The sequence below is a fragment of the Netta rufina genome (genome assembly GCF_964035555.1).
Source record: "Netta rufina genome assembly, chromosome: 3".
NCBI lineage: Eukaryota > Metazoa > Chordata > Aves > Anseriformes > Anatidae > Netta > Netta rufina.
Window position 1 is genome coordinate 111859542 of NC_140125.1, and position 26765 is coordinate 111886306.

The 26765-nt window shown below is 43.8% G+C and overlaps 1 protein-coding gene across 1 annotated transcript in view; it reads right to left on the minus strand.

Moving 5' to 3' along the window:
- The window catches only part of HS1BP3 (HCLS1 binding protein 3), a 50523-nt gene extending 26913 nt beyond the window's left edge, over positions 1-23610 (minus strand). Inside the window, exons 1-4 of the mRNA XM_084284142.1 lie at positions 23549-23610; positions 19041-19206; positions 10220-10427; positions 7760-7976 (exon numbers count right to left, since the gene is read on the minus strand). Of these exons, the coding sequence (XP_084140268.1) occupies positions 7760-7976; positions 10220-10427; positions 19041-19206; positions 23549-23589 (632 nt within the window). The 5' untranslated portion in view covers positions 23590-23610. The remainder of the gene's footprint in view (positions 1-7759; positions 7977-10219; positions 10428-19040; positions 19207-23548) is intronic.
- Positions 23611-26765: the final 3155 nt, after the last annotated feature.

A 26765-nucleotide genomic window follows, 5' to 3' on the forward strand; every position in this document is an offset into this window, starting at 1 on the left:
GCACGAAAACGGATGGCACGTTCCGGATGGCACGCACAGATGCAAGGCTGTGCAGCCTATAGAGCTATTTGCAGTCCTCTGGGTTTAGGTTGATGGTATAAACACAAAATTACTATTTATAAAAGCCATTTAAATATATGCAGTGCTCTAATCAGAAAGAAAATGAAGCACATTAAAATAATTACTCCAGCTCCCTCCCAGAGGAGCCTCACATTCCAGCTGTGGATGTGCTGGAATCATTCAAGCCAGCCACGACAGAAACTCACCACTGAAGTTTAACTGAGGCAATTGCTTCAACATGCGAAGCAAAACCTGGGGAAACAATGACTGCATAATTTTATAGGGCCCTAAATCCAAGGCTTGACCAGGAAATACGAATGCAGATAAGGACAATGCTGGCATGGGGGAGGACTCTTAGAGGTTTTCCTTGGGTCAGGGAAGTGACTATTTGTAGAATAAAACACCGAGCAGCCAACTTCAGATCTGTGATCTGTGCATCCTCTCCTCTCCAGCAGTCCGAGTGCCTTAGCTCTGATCCCAAGGTACGGTTTCTTCTGCTTACCAGAGGTGGATACACAGGAGGTTTTTTACATTCACCCAGCAAATCTGTTCTCCTGAAGGATGTAACCCACAACTGCAAAACCAGTAGTTCCAGAAAATCTCAGTTCTCCTGAATGCACTTACATTAAGCTAGTGACTACCACAGAAGAGCCATGAGAAGAAGGCTGAGTCCCTCACTCATCAGCCTCAGTTCCCCCGGTTGGGAAGTACGGCTACAAAAACTTCTCAGTTCCACCCCACGGAGCCACGCAGACCCTGACAGAGCTCTCCCAAAGAAAACATCTTCCCACACCCCAGAGCAATCACTCAAGGGAGAAAACACTGAACTAATATGGATGTTTATGTGAGATTCAATAGCTAAACATATGTTCATTTTCCACTGTTTTCTTTCGATCACCCTCAACCTCCCATCTGGGGGGAGACAGCAAGTTTTGCAGAAGAGAAACACGTGGGAAGCTGAGCTGAGGAGACGGGATTAGAGACAGAAAGAAAAGGAAAGCTCATTCCATGATCTGTATATGGGAAAAGAACATTTATATTTATAGATGCCTTGCGAGTGAACTTCAGGACAGGCAAACGGGAGAGACAGAACTGCTGCAAGGAGAGAGCATCCCTGCCATCCTGCGTTACTCCCTCTCCACTCAATTAAGCCATCTCCAAGGAAAGGCTATGAGTTTGCCCCTAAGAAGTGTTGAGAACAGACAATTCTGTGAAAAGGACATAAGGCTCATCCTTTATTTGGATGGGCAGGTAATTCACACATTTTTGCTGTCTTTTCTTTTTTCCTTTCTTTGATGGGGAAGATTACTACATCAAACCATGTCCTTGGTTTTTTGGAAAAAAATCAACTGCCAGAAATGTTTCAGTGGCAGGCCGACGGGGTTGTTTACTAGGATTTTGCACGTTGCCAATCTGACAGCAGCTGGATTGGACTTCAGACAAATACTTGTGTCACTTGGCAAAGTGCTGGCTGGGCATGCCTTGCAACCTCAACTTGTGACTCAACGAGTCGCAGAATATAAAGATCTGCCTGTTCAAATATCTGAAGGCTTCACAGCTGCGAGCACGGATGCACACACTGCTAGGAAAACAAGGCTCTTTTTGTTTTTTGTTCATTGTTTTAACTATCTGAATTTCATTAAAGAAAACATAACCTGGATCTTCCCTCTTCTTTGATGTTCTGACACCTACACCTTCTCTCATGGTCAGGACAGACAGGCGAGTGTTTCTGCTGCTGTGCATGAATCCTGCTGGGTTCAGAGAGGAAGCCATGCACTCACCTGGCCAGACCAAAACACAGTTGTGAATTTACGAGTCGCTGAAGAGCAGGAGGATGCTGAGGAGTAGAAGTAGCAGCACAGGGTTACAATCCTGCCGACCAAGGAGCAGAAGACACAGCAGCTGAACACACATTTTGACAAGTTTGCTCTAGACCATCTGTCCGGCACCCAGCAGCTGAGCCACGGCACTGCTGCAGCCTGCAGATATTCTCGCCGTCCTTTGAGGCACAAACCCATCAGCAAGCACCCTGCCCTCACCGATTACAGCTCCGGGCATGCCATCAATAAAACCGCTTGGAAAGATGCAAAACGCAGGACTCCCCTGAAGCTGACTTCTGCCTCTGGGTGAGCCATTCGCAGCAGCCCAGCGTTTCTGGCAGAGGAAGCAAGATGAAATTTTGCCCCCAAAGACAAAAAGGCTGAGGCCAGCCTAAGGCACAACAGGGAAGAAAAGGAAGGGCAAGGCAACACTGGGATGATAGCTCAGGAGTCAAACCCTAGTGGGGCTGCCATTGGGATGCAACCCAGCAATAACTGCTGGCTCGTGCACCAGCAGCCCTCCTCCAGCAGCCCGCCTGGCTCTGCAGGGCTCTGGCACAGCCAGGGCTTGCTGCCCGGCTGCTTCCTCCCCACCAAGCTGTTGCTAAAAGCCATTGTCCACTCCGTCTGCAGCCAGAAAAGGTCCCGAGTCCTTTAATAATCCCCTTGCTAACCAAACCCAGCGATGACAAACCTCTGGCACCAGCGGTGGTTGAGCTTGACTGCAACAACAATGAGCTACAAGGCTTTTAAAAACTTTTGGCAGTAGGATCCTGAAGGGTCAGCCCTCTCCGGCCCCATCCCTTCCAACCTGGTGTCAGGAGTTAGCTCCATCTATGTTTATACCCAACAGATGCAAAGCTCCAATCCGCCCCTGTGCCTCTATTCTTCTGGGAAGAGACAAAATGGGATGAGGAGAAGCCACGAGGGGAAATCCGCTGAAACAATAGGAAAGGGAGAGAGTGGAGACAGAAGCTCTCATGGACCCACGAGGAGACAGAAGAGCCCTTGCCTGGGGAATACCCACCTCATGGCCCTGTGCAGTCTGCCAGGAAAAACTGTGGGCTGGAGGATGTGCTGTCACTGCAAGGTTTAGGGAGGCAAAGGAAAAAGGACGGAAGGGAGGGAACATGGAAGAGAGGCTCTGGTGAGGGGTGCTAAGAGCTGATGGAGGCAGGGAAGCACAGGAAAAGGTGGGTTCTCCAAGCTGGAGAACAAATATTACCTCACAATTTAATTGTGGCCAAAGAAATGCATGCACAGGGCTGCTGCATGCTTTAACCCATGAAGTCCTTCTGTTCTTTCTGCAAAATCATTGCTGCTTGCTGCTGTGTTCAGAAAAGCTGGTTCTGAGTCATTTTAATCAGCTGCTGTCTCAAGTTTATCGGGATAAACTGAATACAAGTAAAAGTCAGTTTTAAAGTGAGGGGAGAGATGTTAAAGCCCTTGACTTCAACCTACACGCAGTAAAACCGCACAGTTCATCCACAGAGGGAGAAGACAAAAAAACAGCTTGCTTACTGTGATGTGATTTTAAAGTTGTTTTGAGATACAGAGTTAGAAATACCTAACATGGTCCTTCTTGGACCCAGTACAAGAATCCACAACTGGTTTCCTGGATTCCCTACAGAAAGCGAAAACCTTGAGGCAAATGGAGAAATGGAGAGCAAACAGGGCAGCAGGCAGAAAGCTAACCTTTGTGGACAGAGCAGCTCAGGGCTACTTATTTTATTTATTTATTTATTTTGTAATTTCTTCACACCCTGGGCCCAAGCACAGGTCCCTGGTGCTCTCCTGTCATGGGACAACCTGTCTTCTAACCCATTCTAACCACAGTCCAGGAGACAGCACAGGCCAGCAGCTATTTCCAGGAGCGTTCTGAGCACAGCGCACCTTACCTGGAGGGCAGGGGAACCTAACAGCATAGACGCAGCCAGATAATGCCCAGACAGCCTCAGCCAGCAGGGCCTGGCACTGCTGAGTTTACTAGCATTGATACCATCCAAGAACATTGCTTCACATTTCTCTTTGCTCCATGCAAATCTTTTCTTATACCATTGCACATTACACCTTTTTCCACTGCAGAATTTTCAGCAGTATCATCAAAAACATCCTGCCTGTGGATTAATAGTTCTTGCTATTCTCGTGGCTGTCTTTCACGCCTTCTCCTTCAGATTAGCCTCTTTTGGGTCCAGTGTTCTTGCTCTTTTCTTTCTTGAAGGCATTGCAGATGGAAAAACCCTTGCAATTGTGACTAGCCACACAGTAATATTTTATAATTTATCAAAAACCCCTTTAAGATTCAGCACTGCTGAAAGATACTGTACCTCTAAAAAACAACACATATTGTTGAAAATGTTTTTTAAAGTCTATTGAGTACTTAAAAATAGATATCTGCAAATATTAAGACAGGTGGATTTAGAAAAGAGTGATAAACAGTAGTATTACTTTCATTTTAAGGACAACAGAGAAAAAAAGATGAGTGATTAACCTAATATTTTCCCTATGATGTAGAGTAAAATACCTATCTGATTTCCCACTCAAAAGGAATTAAAACATTTTAATAAAGGATTATGGCTTACCAGAAAAAAATAATAGATGCTAGTTTTAAAAGAGACACTTTGGCCAAGAAAGCCCTATGACAAGTAACTGCACACTTAGACCACAAAATAAAAGGAAACAGCTAGAAATGTGCTGCTGCTACCAACGTGAGTACAATACATTCATTCCCCACTGCACAGCTGATGTTAAAGGAGTATCTTAGTCAGTATGAGGAGTGCTTGTTCTTACACGACCTGTATATTCTGCCCAAAGCTGAGAAGGTCTCTACAAACGTCCACAAGAACTTGCAGAGTAACTGGTGACAACACACTGGAATAAAAATACTCCAATCTCTCAAGAAAGGGAGAAGAGGAAAAAGTACACCTGCTGAAATCACATTTCAGCTGAATTTCAGCACTACACCCCAGAAATGTAACCTCATTTTGAGTACCTCTCATTCTAGGAAGAAAAATTCCTGGAAGAAATAAGGGTGGAGGGGGAGAGTTAAAAGCTGCAAACTTAATCAGAAGCATTATGGTTTTCGAAATGTTCCTGATTTGGACAAGAAAGCAATGCTTTCTGTTGTTAGGGATCCCAGACATGGTGCAAGAACACTCTGCAAACACGGAAAGTAAGCTTTTGAGCATGAGAATCATATGGCAAAGAAGCACCAGGTAGGTTTGCAGGCCACACTTTACACCCACAGAAGCTGAAGAACATGGAATTGGCACGTGAGTCACCCACCAGACACGAAAGAGCAGCTCGGTCCCAGCCCTGAATATGAGGAAGAGACTAGCACAACTGGGACATCTCCGGGGAAAAGGAGCCTGCCATTACCAGCTTATACCTGGATGATCATCAGCAATATAAAAACAGAAAAAAAAGGCCCTAGTTTAGCATATTACTCCTAAGGCCAGTACATTTAGCTGGATATCTGGTGGTTGAGCAGCACAGCAGCAGTGCTGGGCCCAATCCAAGTCGCAGCCTTCTGGCCCAGGAGGAGAAGTTGTTACCAAATGAAGCATGCTGACAACATATGGAGGCCTCTGCTACTGGAGCAGTTTCATCCTCATCCAGAAAGAAAGAAAAAAATGGTAAGATTATGCCAAACACACGATTCAGTTTAGGTCAGAGCTCTGCTACTCAAAAGAACCTTGGCTACCGCTACTGCTTGCAATGGACGCCAGTCCATTGTCTCAGTGCTGACTTTATATTTTTTCATTTTTTATTTTCTTTTTAAACGAAGGTAAGGATTGTGGATTTTTTTAACCTGAATTACGCATGTGTTAAGGAATTGTGTAGTACTAAACACATTTATCCAGTCTGTATCACCTAATTTTTTACTCATCCCCATCCCAACCTAACTTCAAGCATGCCTGAAGCTGTGAGTCCTCAAGTTCCCTCTTTAAAGCACGTAATCACCTATGATTTTGAAGGCATGGAAGATACACTACATTGGTCATTCCAGAAGTGGCCATTCACTGCCAATTAAGCTCCTGTCCTTGTCTTAACTTGACACCTGCTATTACTAGATGGCATAAAGCTGGGATACAATGCTTACATTCAATCTGCTACCACTGATCTGAATGAAAAATATCTTCTGTGGAAGCTGGGTGAGTTAGAGGAGAATAGAAACAATACTAAATCAGATTCAGGATTCTTATTTCCATGTTTATATTTCTGCTGTGACACTGTACATGTGAGATTTAAAAGCATAATAATAAATACATTCCGAGAGGCTTTTTATAGATAGCTAACCACTGACTTAGAGTGAAAAACATCTGACTGCATGACATGTCATGCTGCAGCACTGTACCACTTAATACCATATTTCTTCTTCTATAAACAAAATTATTCTGATTCACTAATAATTCTGTTCTCAAAAGGAATGGAAGCAATAAACTAAATGAGGATTAAATACCAGATCTTTTCATCCTCCAATGCATTAAAAGAACAAAATAATCAGACTTTCAAATGCTATGTCAAACTGTGAGAGGCAGGAAAAAAAAATCTCTTGCTTGTTTTGGCACAGCACATTCTTTACAGCTTATACTTGTTGTAAGTCTGAAAATACAACATTGCATTTGCTAACCCAATAGATCATTTTCCTATCCAAAAAAGGACAGCTTCTTTTATAAACTCTACCAACTAAGGACCATTTTGCGGGAAGTACTGCTTTATCAAGCTTTTCATTGTAAATAGCTGCTTAACTTTTTAAAACTCCTCTTCAACAAAGGAATGATTTTGATGCTGAGTAATTAAGCACACACTTCGTCAAAAGAATAATATTTAAAGTTTCCTGGTGATATTTAAAGGATGAAATATCTTAAGTAAAAAGGACACTGTCTGGATGCCAGCAATTAAATGTGGCTTTATTACCAGAAGCAAAGTCCAAATGGTGCTCCCAGAATTAATCATTTGTGGTTGACCTGACTTCAGTGTGAGAGACCCAGGCTTAGAACCTGGACTGAATGGCCACTCCACAAATGATTCAAGGTAACTGGGAAACACCAGCAGAGAGTTCTGGCTTGTTACTATCAGTGCTTTTGGGGCCCCTCTACTTGGGCATCTAAAGCCTGAGAAGCACTAAAAAAAAGTAGTCAATACTCATGATCCCAGCCACAGGGAAATTAAATTTGCTTTCAGGCTTTAGTAGTAAATTTGCTTCTCATGATTTTGGGAATTAAGTGAGAAATTCCATCTTGAAGTGGTGATAGCCTTCTGAAAATTATTGAGCAGGTAAGCAAGCCCAGATATGAACTTCAGCAAGCTTTGATTCAATTATTCTGTTTCTCAGGCTGTTATTGCTTACGCCTTAGAGGCATTTAGCACATGACATCTTCAGAAAAGGGCAGGAGGAAAGAAAGCCTATATGCGAACATCCTGATTGATGCATTGGCTCTTTTGGTCTTCACACTGCTGTAACTTCACATTGTTCTGGATACCAGCCAGCTCAGAAGCAGTTCCAGACACTGTTAACACCAGTGCACTCCAGAGAGGCACATCCAATGCAGCCCAGGGGCTTTATGTTTCGTGGTGGCACCCTGCAGTGTCCACTAAAGTGCCTACTGCAGCTGAGACTGTAATCAAGGCATTCTCAATGTCTCTCTCTCACCTGGATTCCCTGAGGCATGCACTAAAGAGGCACTACAAAGTCTCTTCCCTCTACAGAGGCACTTCTTCCTGAACTGGATAGAAACGTAATAGGAGAGGCCTCTTCTCCTCTGTGAAGTATTTTACATAAAGGTTGGGACTCATCCAGGACAGTGACATGGAACAGCCTCATTTGCTTAGAAAATTGAGCTAAAAATTAAATAACAAAGGTATTGAGTCCATACCTGATTATACCAAGAGGGTCTAAATCTTCTTCCTCTTCTTCCTCCTCTTCTTTCTTCTCACATTTTTTGGCACCCTTCACTGATACAAGCTCTGAAATTAAATCAGGTGTCTTTTCCTCTTTGAAAAAATCCAATGCCTCATTTTCTTCATCTTCTTTCTCTTTGTCATCAGGTATGTTTTTACCCTTGAAGTCAATGACACTAGTAGATTTTGTCCCTGCAAAATACAATTAAGGATGCAAAACTGAATACACGGGACTACAGTCATGTTCTATTTCATGCCTTGCACCTGTTTCTCATGATTTTGTTTGAGAAATGGTGTATATGATCAGCTTTTGTGAAACTCTTCCATTATTCCCAATTCTCCCTTCTATCCACTGATGTATTGTCATATTTCTGGTCTGTTTACTGATGTAAAGAAGTCAGGTAGAGAAAGACAAAGGAAATGAACTTTATCTAAAACACATGCTTATTTATGTTCCTTCAATGAAAACAATAGAATTTTCAGCTAGTGACTCACTGCATCCAAAGACAGTTGTCTGAGAACAAGTATCCCTCTGAAGTGCCTGTTTCTCTCCGTTGGCTACAGAGGGGCTTAAATACTCTGCTCAGATGTAGATAGCTAAAGAACACTTTTTGTTACTAATTTAATTCATCTGGACTAAAAGTACAGCACTAGATAGCATGAGAAATAGTTTCTAATGTGGCTCTTTGATTTACACTCAAAAAAGAAGCCTGAAGTTCTAACTTCCTTCCGTATGCAAGATGCAAACTGAAATACGCACTTTGACCAAGTCTTCTCACCATACTTGATATATGCAAAGCCCAGAAGAATGAGGAGAACATAACTGTTCCGTGCTGTGGAATCTCTGGATGTTCAGGAAACTAATCTAAAGTAATGAGACTAGCTAAAAATAGGCTAGCATAAAAACAAAACAAAACAAAAACACTATTGATAAATAAAATTCATTGCTTCATCCTTTTGACTGTTAAACTGACATGGCATGTGAGACACATCTCATCCAGCTTTTCATGCTTGCATGTACCTAATCACCTCGGGTAGAATTCATAACCAAATGTGTGTGCCTACACTGAACAATTGGTCTTTTCCTCCCTTTATAGGCAAAGGAGTGCTGGTCAGGGTAGGCAGTGGAGGTTAGGATGCTGCATGTAGACATCTATGTTTTACCATGTTAGTTCTACCTAAATACCTCAGAATATATTGACTGTATCTCCAACGTCTGTCAGGAAGGTACACTAGCCTGAGGATCTGCAGTGTATATACTGAATTCCACCTGGATTGGTAGGGTGAGACATATTATTCTAAGGCAGTCTTTGATGAGCAGGTCATATTACTTGCACACAATCTGTCCACAGAATATAAAGACAGTCCAGACTAATTCAGATGTAGACATCTGTACCACATACAGCGAAGACTCATGCAACACGAATTCTAAATTCTCTGTGCAAGGGGTCTGCTTTCAAGAGAGCACTGATAAGGATGGGGGAGAACTCTCAAACCTTATTTGGCACAATCCTTTTCCTAAAATGATGTAATTTTGTCCCCCTTTACTTCAGGAAGCTGATTTCAATTGTGAACTTCATGCTTGATAGAGATTTAGTTACAGTGACGTGCTCTTGTCAGTCTCACAGAACTTCTAACCTGGCCATGCTTCACACCTTTCCAAAAGTGGCAGTTCACACACGATGACTTGTTAGTACCTTGCAACTTCATCTCCTTAAAACTAACACTACACTGAGAATTCTGCGCAGCACCAGGAGTATTCCCTGCTCAGCAACTCTCAGCTGAATTAAGAGCAGAGAGCCCATCTGTTCCATTTATTCACTGACTCCCTTCTCTGCCCAAGGAACATAAGAAAGGACTTGTTTGGATTATTGGAATGGGCAACAAGAACTGGACAAGAGGCTAAGGAAAATTATATATAAAAAAAGGGCAGAGAATAGGTTTAACTAAAAAAGCATCACACTTTTACTCAAATATTTTCGAGGGTCAATAGTACACACTTCAGCAATTCCCAGTAGTTTTATTAGGAATGAAAAACAGGCAAAACATGGAGCAGTTGTTCACTAAAGGAGCCCTGCACTGTCTTTTCAAGGTCCATTCCTACACTGGCAGTAAATGATTATTTAGCCTTCTAAACTCACACGTTCTGTAGTACAGCTTTGGTATATGCCTAAGGAAAATGAGAGAGGGTGCAATGGATATCTTAAAAGCAAGTACTGTGGCATCAGTGCTTCTGAGTAAGGTGTGTGTCGACTGGAAAGAAGGGAAAATAACAGCAAACATGACTATGCAGCACTATAGATGCACAGGAGAATATTTTTAGTCACAGCCTTTACTCTGGCATTCTCTAGTTCTTGACTACCTCAGTCAAGTACTTAATGCAGCTTCTATTAATCACATTCATGGGAAAAGGGACACTCACATCTTTTAGTTACCTAAAAATTCCAGTAACTCAGGACATATTGCTAGATCCTCGTCTTTTGAGATGAATTTCATGATGTCATTGAACATTGCTCTTCGTTCCCAAATGTCGGATTCCCCCACAAAGAGAACTTTTCTAGGCAAGGGTGGAAGAGAAACCTGTGGATACCGGGCTGCCAGTCTGTGGTAGAGCTCTTCTATCTCACTGTACTTCTTGGAGACCTGCAACAAAACATGTTGTCTGGGTAAGTTTCTTTACAGGCAAGAGGGAGACATGGGCAGCAAGCAACAGGTTAAGCACTGTGAAACATTAAACCTGGAAACTGAAGTAGAAAACATGTATTACCGAGGAGATTTACATAAAGCCTGGTAAGAGCCTGTTATCTCCACAGTGAATCCCCAAACACTGTTGCTGGTCTTCTAATTCTGTTATTAAAATCTGCTCCCTAATGAAATAGAAGCTCATTGCCAGGTACCCAGCATCCATTTGCCTGACTCATCAGTTAATTAAATACTGGGAAGATCACTGCTCCAAATACTTTTCTCTGACAGCAAAAATTCTTGTCCACTAAAAATGAGCTACTTGGTGACCAGCTCCAAAAGTCAGGAGGCAAAGCCAGGTACATGCCTGATGGAGAAAGCAGAGTGAATCTTTTCACCCCTATGCCAGAAGGCAGATTTCTCAGCCCTGGTGGGTTTTGGTGTGCTTCTGGCTGTTGAGGCCTAAGCAGCTGGCACATTTGCTGCCCTGCACAGCACCTAATACAGAAACCCAAGGGCACAGACCTCAGCTGATCCCTGACTCCTTAGTTTATCCATGAGAAAATGAAAACGACTTGGTCATGGCCTACAGATTCTTATACAAAGAGAAATTGCCCACAGCAGTCATTCCTTCTACAAAGACAGGAGAAATAAGGCTCATGATACAAGGAAAGCAATAACCATGGGAATGCTGGTTAGAAATAGGGTGGCTTCCACGCCGCAGTCGGTTTTGAATTCAGGACTGCAAAACAACATGCGAAAAAAAAATAATAATCTAATCATGCAAACAAAACACTCTAACTGACATTAGAGGCATAATGGAGAGTGACTGTCATGCTATGTGACTGTGGTATTATACAGCCAATATATTCATCTTGATGCTCCACAGCCCCCAAACCTATTAGTGTGTCTCAATGAACACAGAGCTATTTAAAGAACAAAACAAAACAACAGCTCCAAAACTAGTGCTAGCAGAGAGTGTATGGGACAGATCCTCTGCTAGGGTGCAACACTTACCCTCCTGGAACATGTTCTGGTGAACTCTAGTGGAGTGAATCTCAATTAATACTGTGCTTGAAAAGATGGAGAGACTCAAGCACCACATGTTGGGATGGAAGAAAGCAGAATACTTCCACCAACACGGTGATAACAGAAAGTCAACCCAACAAAAAGCACAGAAGCAACTGGGAAACAAGTTTAGATTAACCCAGAATCTATCCCCCACAACCTCTACCAGCAAACTAAACAGTATCGGGGCATATTCCCAGTAAGTGGAACTTGATAGTGGAACTTGTCTACTGGAACCTGATAGCGCCTGGCTCAGCTTTGACTCTGGGCAGGCAGCAAGCCCTCAGCTAATTTTTTCCATCCAAGGCTTAGCCTGGTGCACAGAGCACTCAGTAGCCAGTTTGGGCACTGCTAGCCTTTGTGGTTGGTAAGAAAGTCCAATACTGTGGATGCAGGCAGACTGTGCTGCCCTCCAGGCCAGAGAGCAGGCCCTGACATTAGCAGACACACCTAGACTACCTCACTTAACTAGACATTGCCACAAAGAACAGTAACCAGCCTAGCTTTCATGCTTCCCTGCCTTTCGGAGTAATTATCAACCACGCTAGGTGATTTGAAAAATGTTTGCATTTTGGTTGTACAATGATCACTCCAGGTTCGGTGTCCACTAATAAAAGGCAAGCAGCCCTATCACAAAGATCTGAAACATGAAAACAAACCTGAGTTGACAGGGGAATAAGAAACAAAGATTTTAGACTTGGCTCCTGTATTCAGCACAGGCAAATGCAGGCGACATTGTCCTCTCCAAGCAGATCTGCCATGCAATTCAGCAGCCAAGAACTAAAGTGAAGGCAATAAAGAGGTGTTCCCAGGATAACATGATCCTCCCTTTGAAAGATACCCCAAAAACAGAGGGGAAAGCAAATCTGGAATTTGTGAATGGCTGTACATTTTCAGTCTGCTGGGTCCCAGTAGCACTCAGAACAGGGTATGGTATCAGAGTGCCTTCCGAACACACTGTGTAACCATGAGTGTAAGGGCAGTGAGGAAATCACCAGTACTTCTGAAAAATAAACAATATTATGCTTTGCCCAGAAAAAAAAAATCAAGCCTGATTTGTGAAAAATGCTTATCATCTAATTAATTGCAATAATAAATAACATTAATGCCTGAAAGCATGAGAAGACAGGAGACAATAACCAAGACCACGCCAAAACAGCTATAAAATACTCCAAAAGGAACAGTAAACTGAGACATAACAACTTGTTTCTCTCCCCTCTCAATTTTCGTTCCTCCTCTATCAAAATCCATAAGTTATTCATAAATCTCAATTTATGTCTACTTACACCACTGAACCGAAGGTAAACGCACACCCTCCCTCACATCCCATTGCTAACTGAGCTGCTGTGAATCTGCATGGGCGCTGAAGCCCACCACCAACCATAGCAGGAGACACAGCGTGCACAGTGTAATAACACTATATGCAAAGCATTCTGACATACTGCCCAAAAGCCTGCAACACACCCTGCAGACCAACATCCAACAGTGTGGGGATGCCCTCTGCTGGGATAATCTACCATCCACACAGGCTGTGAAACCTCCAGCCCCTGCCAGCTCTCTGCCTCCTGTGCCTCAAACCCTGTCTGCTGCTGGCTCTTCATCTTCCTTCAATTCTGTTGTCATCTCTGCTGCATTTCCAGCACCAAAACCAAGGTAGTAAGACTGGCAGACGGTACCAACCTCAGTCCTGGTGCATGTGGCTCTCCCTGTCCCAAAGCAGCAGCACAGCAGGGGCCTTGCACAGCACTGTCTAGGTCTCACAGGGTTCTCAAGTCGAGAATGCACAGCATTTGCACAACTTTCCAGTCAAGAAGATGGCCCTATCACGGCCATTATTGACCCTTGCACTTTGATGTCCTCTGACAATCTTCCAAGAGAAAGGCACATCAGCACATGGCAAAATTAAATCTTTCTTTTCCTGGTTACCATTCACAACCCTTTGAAATGAGGCGGTGGTTTCTATGGTCCAAAACATCAGGTTAAAAAACAAAATGTTGGTCTAAAGCCTATATCATCAATCCTAATCAGGTAACCAAATTCCATTTGATTAATACTAAAATATTTGTCTTATGTTACCTATAATTCCTCTAGGTCTTGATCCTGCAATCATCTTCTCCCCTCCAAGCCCCTCTCTGAACTCACACGAATGCGGCTGAGCCAAAGCCCCACCTGCTGAAGTCAGCCCGAGTGCACTGGCTTCAAGGGGGTTCTCTCAAGTCACAATATCAAAGGCTCGATCTACTTAACTTCAAAAGAGTTAATCATGCAAATACAGCAAAGGATGTGCATATTTGCCGGGTCAGGACCCTATTTGCCTGTAACAATTAACTTTCAAGGCAGAACTGAAAGAGAGACAGGGATGGGCTGAGTGCTTTTTTGCACCAGAAACAGATAAGTAAGATGAGTATGATCAAATATAGCTAGAAGGTTAAGAAAACCACCGGGAAGTTCAAAGTGAAAGCCTGAAGTTTAGTGCTAATCCCTCAAATCTCATGCATGTGCCTTGCCCCCTTCTTCACAAGAACCTCGTGTGTGAGAGGAGCGCAGCAAAATGCCTGCAGGACACGAGCCTGGGACTCTCAGATGTGCAGGGGAGAATTCCATCCCACTCAGTGTTAATGGGATTTAATGCCTCCTTTTCCTAGGCTCCTTCTCCTTTTAATGCCCTGTTTCTGACCTCAAACCTGGCTTAATATGCTTTTTGTTTACAGAGTAGATTTCAAGGAAATGGAGGCCTCAGAGCTAACTTTGGCCAGCCAATGCATGCGAGTGAAGAACACGCCTGATTTTACAGTATTTCATGAAATACATAGGGCTAACGTGACTTTCTTTTTAAAAATCCCACTTCTTACCACTGTCAGAAGATGGAGGTACGGCAGCATTATGCTTTCAAACAGCCAGCAGCTTTGGGCACAGGAACAGAAAACATCCCAGCATCCCTTCTCACAGAAAACACAACCTAAGCTTCTACAGCACACTTCCAAGTTAAGCCATCCCAGAATCAGTGTTGCTTGGTGACCTCGTGGGTATGCATTACAGCAGACTTTAATTACACGACCACATGCTGTTCTCCCCACCTGTTTTACCCAGCAGAAGAGCAAGCACTCTAGTATTTCTTTTTTAATGAACATGAATTCTTAATGGCTCCTGAGCCTATTGCCACACTGAGCAGTTTCTCTTTTCCCCTCACATCCCCGAGGTTGTAACGTGAAGGAATGCATCTCCACAACATACCTGTATGGTCAGGAAACGGCAGCCCCAGCGCGTAGATTTTGAGGCCCATAGAAAGAAGGCCAACATATGCAAAGAGCCAATACTGAAAGCATAGACAAATACACACCCACATAATTTTACTCCTTTGTTTTATGAGAGGAAGACAGTCCTGCAGTAAATTCCTCCAAAAAACATGTTGTGCCTGTCAAACACCAGCAGTTATTTGTTCAGCTCTGAAAAAGAACAAACCTGACTAACAAATGGAACCTGTAAAAGAGAAGTAATTAAGCTAGGCACAAATAGAATGAGAAAGCACTATAGGTTGGGTGGGTTTTTAATTAGGCTGGGAAGAGAGAAGTTAATTGTGGAAAAAAAAAAAGGTAAGGTGTGGCTAGAAGAAAAGCATTTAAGATAAATAAAGCCTTTTATTCTTCTCACAGAAAATGGCAGATCTGCAGGCAATAATTAAGTGTTACCTTTGCAGCAGTACCTTATGCAGTACAAAAGATAAAACCAACTTCATTGTTTCAATGGGACAAGAGGATTCTGACCTTTGAAAGAAATACAGCTGAGTTTTCCTTTAATTACCAAATATAACCTTAAGGTTAAGCAGTTCTACAACCCATCTGCTGCATATTACAAATGACATTTTTTTTTTTAATTAAAAAATCCTTCCAGTTCCTAAGAACTTAGATCTGAAGGTCATGACGGATGTGAATTTCTTCTTCTCTTAACGCTTCACAAACATTTCAATTCGAAATGCCACAGTCCCATTATGGCTGGGGAACAAAGGACTCCAGATTGCTTGAATACACAGTGAAAGCTTGTAACTCCACATGCCAGATCTGAAATCTCTTTTTGCTGCTTGTCTCATTTTGGCCATAGGTACATATCGCATCTTGACCCAGTGTGATCTAAATTGCAGCCCTGAGGTCAGAGTTAGCTGAGGGGATGCTTCTGTCCTACTCACCATCTTTTTACAGGGGACACAGAGAAGTTCTTTGAGCAAGAAATACTGCACAATCACATCGCTGCCTGCAGCGGCTCACAGCCTAATGAACAGAAAGCCAGTTTCACTGCTGCCACCTAGAGCACGAGAGGGTAGAGAACAGGAACTTCAATTGGAAGCAGGCAGAGAACCAGCTGGACAAGGAAAATCAATTTTTGAGGGTAAGAAAGAGAGGAGGGAGGAGGAAGAAAAAGAAAGACAAAGGGTCTCAAAACACAGATCTGGCTCCTGGGGTAGCCAAAACTGGTTTATCATACCTGGAGCCAATAAAAATCCCACCACACCTACCAGTCTCCTGTAACTTGTCATCTCAGCGTTGCAACGCTGGCTCCTTCCTCCAACCTCTCAAATTTTATAGGTTCCACAATACCCGAAAAAGTTCCTTCTCCTATTCTGCTCACACAGGGAGGAAGGCAGAACAGATATACGGTTCTTTCTTTTTCCTCCTTCAGATGTCTCATCTCACCCTCCCTTGCTATGCAAATGTAGTGCTAGACCTGCTGCCCAACATAACTCCCTCAGTCAACTGGGTCTTTTGCACTTTGCCTGAAAATCATCTGGGAAGGGCTCTTGGTTCTTGTTTGTGCTGGTATAACATGCAGCAGGACGGGGCATTCTGCAGCCACAAAGCACAATGGGTGCAATTCACCTCACCCAGCAGCCACAGGGTTGGGATTTACCTCCAGGTTAAGACAACTGTTGGCGTGCCTGTGAGGCGTCTCAGCTCTCACAACAGTGACACATCCTTTTGGAAAGACATGTCTGAAACTCATACTCACACAGAATATCTCAGGTAGGGGATTCAGCTGTCTCAGCACAACCAGCTAGAGGTTGATGGTGTACAGTCTCTTACCTCATTTTGTTCCAGGACAGCACCACTGCCTTTACGTTCTGTGTCAAGTTGCAAGGCGCTGTGAAGATATCTCAGATAACTCAGGGCTTCTCAAATGGTACCAACCACGCTTGATAAGCAAATCAAGTTCCTCCATGCCACAGATGCTAAGCTACATGGTTCTTGACAGTACTGTACTGACTGCAATGGGATCTTAGAAATCTGTGGCAAATGCTGACATCTTACCACAGAGAACAGACTGTTCTGCCTAAAAACAGGCATCTCATGTCATCATGCTTTGGGGTATCCACGGTGGTGCATGGGGTACTCAAATATCAGACAGGACCTAAGGGTGGGAGACCCACAACCTTCTGAAGGCTTTGTGAGAAAAAAAAAACAGAGCATCTCAGGTGGTCTTGACAGTAAGTTGTGTGCAACTCAACTAAACCTTAAGCCTTTTTAGCCTGGAGTTGAAGCCCCCCAACCCAGATATCAAACATGCAGAATGCTTTCCCTTAACAGTCAAAGACTGTTTGGCATTTCCAGAGGATGGCTCAACTCATCCCCTTCTCCCCTAAGAGACTAAGATTAAAATATCTGACTTACACAGAGGTAAGTTAGGGCAGGTGAATCCCTCTGTTCCTTCCAGTAGCATGTACAGAAAAGACTCGCTGAAATGAATCGATGCAAAGCGTCCATCCTCCAATCTCCCATCTCAGGGCTTTAAATAACTCTCAGGCACCAAACTATGTAATATATCAGACTTAGTCAGCTGAAAAAAAAGTATCTGATGAGATAAATGTTATTCCCATCAGGCTACACCACAGTCTTCTTCTTCATAAAGAACGAAATGTCAAGGGGTCTGACCAGAGGAGAAATCAGAAAGGTTCATTTCACTTGAGAAGAGCAGCTAAGTGCAGAAAATCCCCCTACTCAGAGAGAACAGACGTGGAAATGAACAAGCTCAGCAAGCAGGGGCGCCACAGTAGGAAGGCTGTTTCTTGTCTGTAGAGAAGAGCTGATCTCAACTACTTTTGGTAAGAGAAGCAAAGAGTTAGATGGTAATTGGCCAGTGTTAACACCCGAGGTTTAGTCAGCTTCTTTCTTCCACAGAGCTGCATGGAAATATTGCATAATACAAGCAGGCACTGCTGCAGAAAAATAAAAGATCCACATCATCTTCTCTTCTGCCCATGTCTGACCCTTCCCCTGTCCTACAACAAGTACTAATGTGTGCTGTGCAACTCACAGGCTCAAGAAACAGGTGTAAGTTGGTACTAAAACAACTCCCAAATGCAGTTTTTAGCCAGGACCAGTTCCTCAGCTGGCATTACAGAACAGCCACATGACAACTGTCACGAAGTAGGAAGCACTGCAAGAAAGAGAACAGGCATTTCCCCTGGAACAGAAGGGGAAAACAGAGCAGCCTTTTATGCCAGCACTGCCTTCTACCATAAGGCTATTGCCTAAGGACTGCAACAAGTGTCAGAGATCTGCTCCTCACTGTGCACTGTTTCACAAAACTGATGTGTTTCTTTGCAAATCAGACTGTGTGCAAATCCATTTATCAGCTGTGTCCTAGTGAGCATGAGTTATACTAGAGCTAAAGGTCTACCAGGTAACCACACACTCACATCACTCCAACATTACAGGTATCACCAAAACATCTGCAAGGTGCAGATGCCCATAGCACACAAGAAGGTGCACGACTTCAGAGTCCCTTTATAGTGAATGGGCAGAGAAACACACTTTTTGGGTGTGATTCAGCAGACAGCTGAAGAGGATCCAATGAAACGTACCCTAAACGCAACTTTTTCTGTCTACTCGGCAGACAGCCCAGGGTGAGACACCTCAAATGAACACACACATGCTAGAGATGGAATTAATTTCACCTGTTTTAAGTAACATACTGTGTTTTCAAACCTTTACTCAGCAAGTATTAGGAAAAAGACAATCTGATTCACTTATGTTTTATAAGGACACTTCCTTGCAAAACTTTCTTATTACAGTTTAAAAACCATGTCAAGCCTAATAGATTTATCTACTCCAAGGCTAATTCCTCCTATTGCTCCATGTGACTCTGTTTCATTCATTGTATATTTATTTCACGTTTATGCACCAAGTCCCACTATTCATACATGTATCTGAGAAACTAATTTTGTAGCAGAATTTATAAAAAGCTCGATTAGCTTCTACTTGTTGACCCATAATGCAAAATGCTTTATAGCGAACAAGAAACAGACAATATTGCTTTGAGCTCCTGGAATAAAAAGTTCAATTAATAAATGTATAATATTCCTATTGCAGAATTACAGAGTGCATTTCCCTATCAAGGACCTTGACACAAGGAGGCTGCAATAACAAAGTATCTGCTACATCGGAATCAAAATAATCAAAGAAGATTAAGAAAGCAAAAAGCTCACTGCTAACATGGCGCTGATCAAACATTTACCATAAACTGAACAACATCCTCAGGCTTGTGCTTTGCAGATTTGAAGGCAGCCAGGCGGGTAACTACGACGATGTGATACTCTACGTGGCCAGACATCATCTTCCCACGGATTTCCTGGTATTCTGGCACTGACAAATCCAGCCCCGTGTGTTTATTCTGAATTTGCCTAAGGAGAAAAATAAAATACATACAGAGTTCAGGCATCGGCACAGAGACTTAAATGATACTCCCTGAGGATCCCATTCAAAGTTCCAGAAAGTCAGTGCAAAGACCCCCATTTCTACAAGACCCAGGACAGACCCTACACCCCAGGGTCTGTTTATACACTGCAGGAATACAAATTTGCACAGACTTCACCCATTTTAATATGAAACAATACATATTGGTTTTGCATATTATTACAGTCTCCACGAATGCTGCCCTAGCCCAGTAGGGCAGATGAGAAGATGCCAAGATCCCTGTCTCATTGTAACGTGCTCTGAGGCAAAGCTCTGTTCACTACAATTGAAGCCAAGCCCTATTCACCTCTCCTTTGTCTTAGGACATCCTGAAAAGGGCCAAAAAAAGGACTAAGAAACTTGTTTGGATGCTGGGACAACTTTATGTTTGTAAGAGCTATCCAAGGAACTAGATTAAAACTTGGAATACAGAGATGTTGGAGCTGACTGCTGGGCCAGCTATGCTGTTTCCATCTGAGTGCTCTCTGGATGCATCTCCGAAGTGCTTCCTTCCTACATGTGAGTGAACCCTTTAAATGAAATCAGAAAACACGTTTCTCTTCATTAAGCACTTTTACTGTTTTTTTTTTTTTTTTTTTTTTTTTTAACCTTAGCTATCTGGGCAATGCCAAATCCCATCTTCCCTGGACTCTGTGGATTGCAGAGGTGTCTTGTGGAATTCTTGCCCCTTTCTTTAGGAAGTTCAGATTTGCTGACACAAAGGCCCTTTCACCTAAGGATACATTAGGCATGTGAATTTAAAATAGGCCTTAAAGTGGTTTAAACGATCTAGTTTCAAAGAAAGTTTTGAAAGGCTCATCTCGTCATGTCAAAACCTGACAAGTTCTTTTGAAACTTGAGTTTTCCCAAGAAGGCAACTTCTGAATCTTCAATGCAAAACTAAAGCTTTTTAAACAGAATATCTCAAGAGTTCTCCATAAATCAAATACCAACAAGCACAGGCACAGGCTCAGTTTTTGATCCAATTCTCTTTGCAAGCCATATTTAAAACATCAGGGCTTTAACCACAGTTCTACTGTCACTGAGGCTTTCTGCTAGGTACCTAAATGCCATTCTGGTTGCTCCAATGTTGTCCTCACCTGCTGCCAGCCAAGGACTTTTCTTTACACTAGCAGACAAAATTTTGTTCTCAGTTACAGGATGCAAACACAGAAGCAACAGCACTTACGTGTAAATACACAGGTGTCCTTAGAACCCCCTGGCTGGCACACAGCAGTCTGCTGAACCCTTAAACAAGTCATTATCTGGAGTGTTGTCTCCTGCAGCGGCAGCCAAAACGCTGCCTAAAAGGACACCTGTCAGTAAAATCAGCTGGATCTGGATTTTTTTTTTCTAGTATATTTGCAGCAGAGCAAATGCTCTCCAGATGTGCAGCCACTCTAAAGTCGTGACTGTAGCTACAGCAGCAAACGGGGCTGTTTACTGGAACTCAGGAGTGACTTATTTCTGTTAACGCAGCCACAGAGAGAGCATACGTGATAAATTAACCTGCTTTTTGCTTCTGATAAAAATAAAAGAACAACCACTGTCAAGCCAATCCTCCTGTATAGCCTTATTTAGCTTGAAACATCAGCCACGTAGCAATGTACTGAGATGAGACAACAACGTCATTGTAAGCCCTGCTGCATCAGAGAGTTCGAATAATGCCAGGGAGTTAGCAAGCACCTTACCTACACCCAGGCTTTTTTATTTGCAAGTTGTTAAAAGTCTCCACTAAAATGACTGTAATGGAAAGGGATTAGAGGGAAATAGATACATTTTTGTTTGTTTGCTTTACACCTTGTGATCACTTTCATTATCATCTTTCACACGAAACCTACCACTATTACCTCCTCCCATGGCAACAGGATAACGTGGTTTTTTAAATATAAAAATAATTCTAAACCAACAGAAGTCAGCAGGGAGGCTGCAACAGGTATGACATAATATCCAAAGCACACTCTAATTCTTCTAATGCCTTGGTTTCAAAATAAGCAGCCCCCAGTGTTTTAATTCATTATATACTGTTATTGTTGTTATTCAAATGGGAGCAGCACCTAAAAAACAAGACAGAAATAGCTTCACTGCATTTTTTCACATCAAATACAATCATTTTCACACTGGTGGCCTTAAAAAAAAGAAAGAAAAAACAGAAAGCTGGTTGTTAATATATTAATAATAATATATTAGACACACAGGCTTATTGCTCCTGCTTCTAAGTTAAATCTAGATGCATATATCTGTAAGTCAATTTTGTCTACAGTACAGATGGATCAGGGGACACTTGGGCACATGGTTAATTTTCCTAATACAGATGACCTCACCTGAATACAATGAGAGCATTCATAGCACTAATATTGTGCTTGCACAAGCAGATCAAGGAGGAGCAGCACAGGACAGAGGAAGGAGAGATTATATAAAGGTCAGCTGAGCAGGGCAGTTTCCGCAGTTCATGGAAGAATCACAGGTCTTCACCCTGTATTTTGAGTTGCATATAATGTAGAGGCTGCGCAGTTCAATTAATCTGCTTTCTGCGCTGAAAGGCCAAGATGCAGAAAAAGGAAAGAAGCCATTGCTAAGCAGGAAAGCAAATAAGGGATGTGAGTGCTGTGACCAGAGAAACTTCACTCCACTGTGTATGTACCAAGAAGGCGGACTTTGTACTTTGTCTTGACACAGTCAGCCCCTGCAGCAGCTCCAACAACCTCTCCTCCTTCCATGGAAGACCCCAAAGGGGACCAAAGTCTGACTACCCAGGTCAGAGTACAAGATGAAAAGACTTGAACACTTAGTTTCTTTACAAAATGAAGGCAAAATATCTGACACAAATTAGCCAGCAAACATTTTTATTTCTCTGTGTAGTCTAACTACACAGGTACAGATTATTATTTATTTGTATTACCATTAACTAGAAAACCTACCCCCAAACCTGTGTATACAAAAACAGTTTTAAAAGTTCACAACTATACAGCTATCTAATCTCACAAGACAGAAAATATATTCAGTTGTTAAAGCCTTAAGCACACACATATACATCTAATTTTATTACTGAAGGTATTACAACATCAGCGGGACAATGTGCAAGTCCCTTCACTGTAAAATAAATCCAGGTGTTCAGATTTCCACCTCGCAGCCTAAAACCTAATATAAAGTCAGTCCTACAAAACGTGTATGTGAGTTCAGTCAGATCTGTTTGAAGGTTCAAGACCACTACTCCAAAGGCAGTCAGGCCCTGACACAGCAAAGTATTTAAGGATGAAAATCATGGCTTTGAAGTTCGTGTGATTGAAATAGTTTTGCCTTGTGTCCTAGGAGGTAGGTGCGTGAGTCCAGACCGTGCTGAATCAGCACTTCTGCTCCTCGTATTACATCTGATAGCCAACTACTTTCATGTGGTCTCAAACACCTTTGGGGAAGGGGGAGGAGGGAACCTCTATCACTGCTCTATAAAGATTGCCACAAGCGTTTTCTTCATGAGGTGCTGGCTCGGCACTTCTAGGGAAATACAGGCTTGAAAAATGTAATACAGCTCAAAACAGTGCTTCTGCACCCACCTAGGGCACATTTGGTGCCTACGGCTAGAGATGTGAGAAGGTGTGAAAACAGAAGAAACTTATTTTACTTGTTCCTGGCCTGGTCTCAAAACCAGACTGACTGACTCCCTGTGGCCTTTGGGGCATGGGTCTGGTGGTGGGGACGTGATGGGATGGGACGGGATGGGATGGAACATGATGGGAAGGGAAGGGACATGACGGGAAGGAAAGGGATGTGATGGGATAGGACGTGGTGCAGCCTTGCTCAGCTAGAGAGGTGTTTATAAAGCCAAGCCTAAACCTATTATTCAGGCATCACATTCTGCCCCGAAAACACCCCAAAACACCCTCCCCCCACCAAGCTGGGGGACCGGGGGACCGCGCTAAGCCCCCTGCTGAGCCCCCACGGAAGGGCAGCGCCTCTCAGCTACCACAGAGGCCACCACGCATGGCGAACCAGATGCCAGCAGCACCTCTTCCGGCAGCAAATTGCCAAAAAACTCGCGGAACTGCCCCAAACCCCGAGTGTCCCCGCTGCAAGGGACGCCGGCAGCCGCCTCCCTGGGCGTGTCCTCAGCGCCCACCGCGGGCTCCCCGCGATGGGGGGGGTCCCTTCACTCCCCTCCTTTTCCTTTCTCTGCCCTTCCCGGCCCTTCCCTTCCCCTCCCGGCCTTTCTCCGATCCCTTCCCCGCCGAGGGCAGGCCGCAGCCGGCTGCTCGGTGGCGGCAGCTCCCGGCGAGTTGGTGCCACCGGTACCTGGTGGTGACGAGCGCGGCGGGCGCCGGGCCGTGCTGCATGGCGCTGGCAGCCGCCCTCCTCCCGGGCCAGCCCCGGAGCCCAGGAGGCTGTGACGGGAACCCGCGGCGGATGTTTGCCGGAGGGCGGTTCTGGTGCAAAAGGAGGGCTGGAGAGGAGAGCAGGGAGGGAGGGGAAAAGGGCGGCCCCGAGCCGTAGTCGGCAGGATTCGAACCTGCGCGGGGAGACCCCAATGGATTTCTAGTCCATCGCCTTAACCACTCGGCCACGACTACACCGGCGGGCGGCCTTCTTGGGAGCGAGCCCCAGTAATTTTGTCTTGGCTTTTGGGGCCTGATGGTGTGAGTGCGCCAAAACATTTCCCCTACCCCCCAGTGACACCTCTGTGCTCTCTTCTGAAGTGGGAAGAAGTTGTGTGCCCTACCCTGCTGTATCTGCAGGTTGGAAGGGACCTCGCCTGCCCCAAGCCCTGCTGCTGCTCCACCAGCCTGCCCCACAGAGCCTGCTGCCCTCCACACCAAAACGCTGTCCTCATGAAGTCACCAAGTCCATGTGAAGATGGGTGCTTCAAAAACTGGGGCTGTGGTCTGCAAACAGAAGTGACCACCCAGCCCCAGCATGCTGCTGGGCTCTGTCTTTGACCCGGCAAGATGAGCACCACATCTGTACGTGCATGAGGAAGTCCTAACACAGCCCAAGTTTGTGATTTCTTAGCAAGTGTCATCATCATGTGGTGTTTTTATAACAGCTCACCCTGTGACAAAAGAATCACAGATTTGGAGAATAAATGCCTCAGTGTTGCTAACCTCCGAGGCTCTGAAAGTAATCATTTGACTTATCCATGAGGTTAGGATATGGGCTTTAATCACATGGTGACTGTGAAGGCTGTGTTTATGAAGGAATCTCAGTAAAGCAGCTGTACGAAAAAACCAACCCTGACAGAAGCAAACTCTAAGATGCATATAGAGCAGACTGCTGGAGCTGTGCAACTGTATTGCCTTCTTCAAAAGCAACATCCCTGAATATTTGGAGCATAATTTCACAGAACCACAGAATGATTGAGGCTGGCAGGGGCCTCTGGGTTCATCTGGCCCAACCCCTGCTCCAGCAGGGACACCTCAAACAGGGTGCCCAGGACCACATCCAGGTGGCTTTTGAAGATCTTCAAAGAGGACACTCCACAGCCTCTCTGGGCAACCTGTGCCAGTGCTCATATAAAGAAAATGTTTCCTCATGTTCAGAGGGAACCTCCTGTATTCATGTTTGTTCCCTGCAGCAGAGGGTAGGCCTAGTAATGGTAGAAAATCATAATTTTGTTAGTGATGTTACACCATTATTGGTGTTGGTTTTCAGATGTGCTGCATGTCCTCCTACCAGCTTTCCCCTGCATGTTTCCAGCTGGTGATCAGGTGTGAAGAAGCCCCACTGCCACTGTGCCCAATGGGGTCTGACCAACACCCACCCATGGGCTCTTTTCTGACTGAGGAGGAAAAAAAAAAAAAAAAGTGAGAGAGAGAGAAACAGTTAAAATAGTTTAAAAATAGTTAAATTGAATAAATTTTCTATGTAGCATTCAAAGCAACATGAAAGTGTTGCTTTTTTACAAGAAGCGATGGGAAAAAATATGCAGTCTCAGACGTCTTTCTTGCCTCAGTTCACTTGTGTATGTGCAAAGTAGAAGGGAAGAAACTCTCAACCTTCAGTGCTCACTTCTTGGGGACTACTGGCCTTTTTCCAGCCTCTTAACTCTCCAATATTGACTGGTTTGGTTGTTTTATTTTTATCCATTCAGATAAAAGCTTCAAGTTGAAGAAGGTGCTCAGAGAAAAGGAGGCCAGTATGATTTTAGTCAAAGACCTCTGGAAAGTAAAGAGGAATGAACAGGAGAAAAGTAATTAAGTTAATGGTTGAAGGAACTTCATTTGTGTTCAAGATGTATGAGGATTGTGAAGTGTCCATATGAGAGGAGCTCTTGCTGAAAGATGGTCCTATCCTGAAAACTTAAATTAATAGCACTCCACAACACAAGTGTAATGGAGAAGGCAGGTTTTAAACAAAGAATTTAAAGAGAAAGACAGGTAACCTTGACAGCTGGTGTAGAAGTTTCATCACTCAAGTGGCTTTTTCAGTTTCATTATCATTATGATAAAAAATCTTTTGGCTGCCATTACTTCAAAAAAAAAAAAAAAAAGAAAGAAAGAAAGAAAATATAATGAGTTAGTTTCAGAGTTCAATAATCACACACCTAATATATGTAACATCAATTATGATACAGTATCCTTATAAATCTCATGATTTTGGGATACCTTTGGACATTTGGTTCAGTAGTATGGTTCTTGTCATCTGTGAGCACCCACTGTGTAACCACCTGAGCTGACTTTCTTGGGATAAAACCTTGCCTTCTTGTCATATTAAAGTAACTTGTTTTCACTGTATCTAGTGGTTTCTCATGTTATGGTATGAAACAAGTGCTATCTTGCATCAGGGCTACTATGTCTGGCACTGACAAGGTTCTCTCAGAGCAGAAGGCTGCTGGAGTCTCAGCAGTGGCTGATAAATGAATAAATATAATCATTTTTTTCTTAATTCTTCACTAAATTCCTCTTAGGGAGCAACGTTTTTTTTTTTCTACTCTGCCTCCATAGTGCCTATCTGCTTTTCTACTTGCTGATTATACACACACAGGAATGGGTCCTACATGTGTTTCCTTCAGCACAAGGAGAATGCCCCACGTAACAGGGATAGGGGTGGGATGTTACTATCCATGTTGTGCGTGAGCTTTTGGCAAAGGCATCTGACGATGTATGCATGCCACAGCTCATGGACCAAACCCTGCAGCATCAAACATCAAGCAGATCCTATCTAAACCACCCTCCAAAACCCTGCTCCCAGACATCCAGCACAGCCCCGTGGATGCTGCAGACCCAATGCCACAGACAGCCAGGTAAGAGCGACTTCGGCTCAAGGAGTGTGAGCATCAGCCGTCTGCCTCTGGACTAATTTTTCTGTCCACTAGAGAGCACTCAAATACAACCAATAAACCACTGAGAGGTTGCTGGTGCTGACTGCAGTCCCCTCCCTGGGTCTCACTCTTTGGGATCCAGCTGTTCAGTCCTGTGTGGCAGCACCTACCTGTGCAGACAATCCCAGTGACACCAGTCTAACCTCATGACTCTGAGACCAGTTACCTCGAGATTTTCACTAGAGCTGAAGCCAG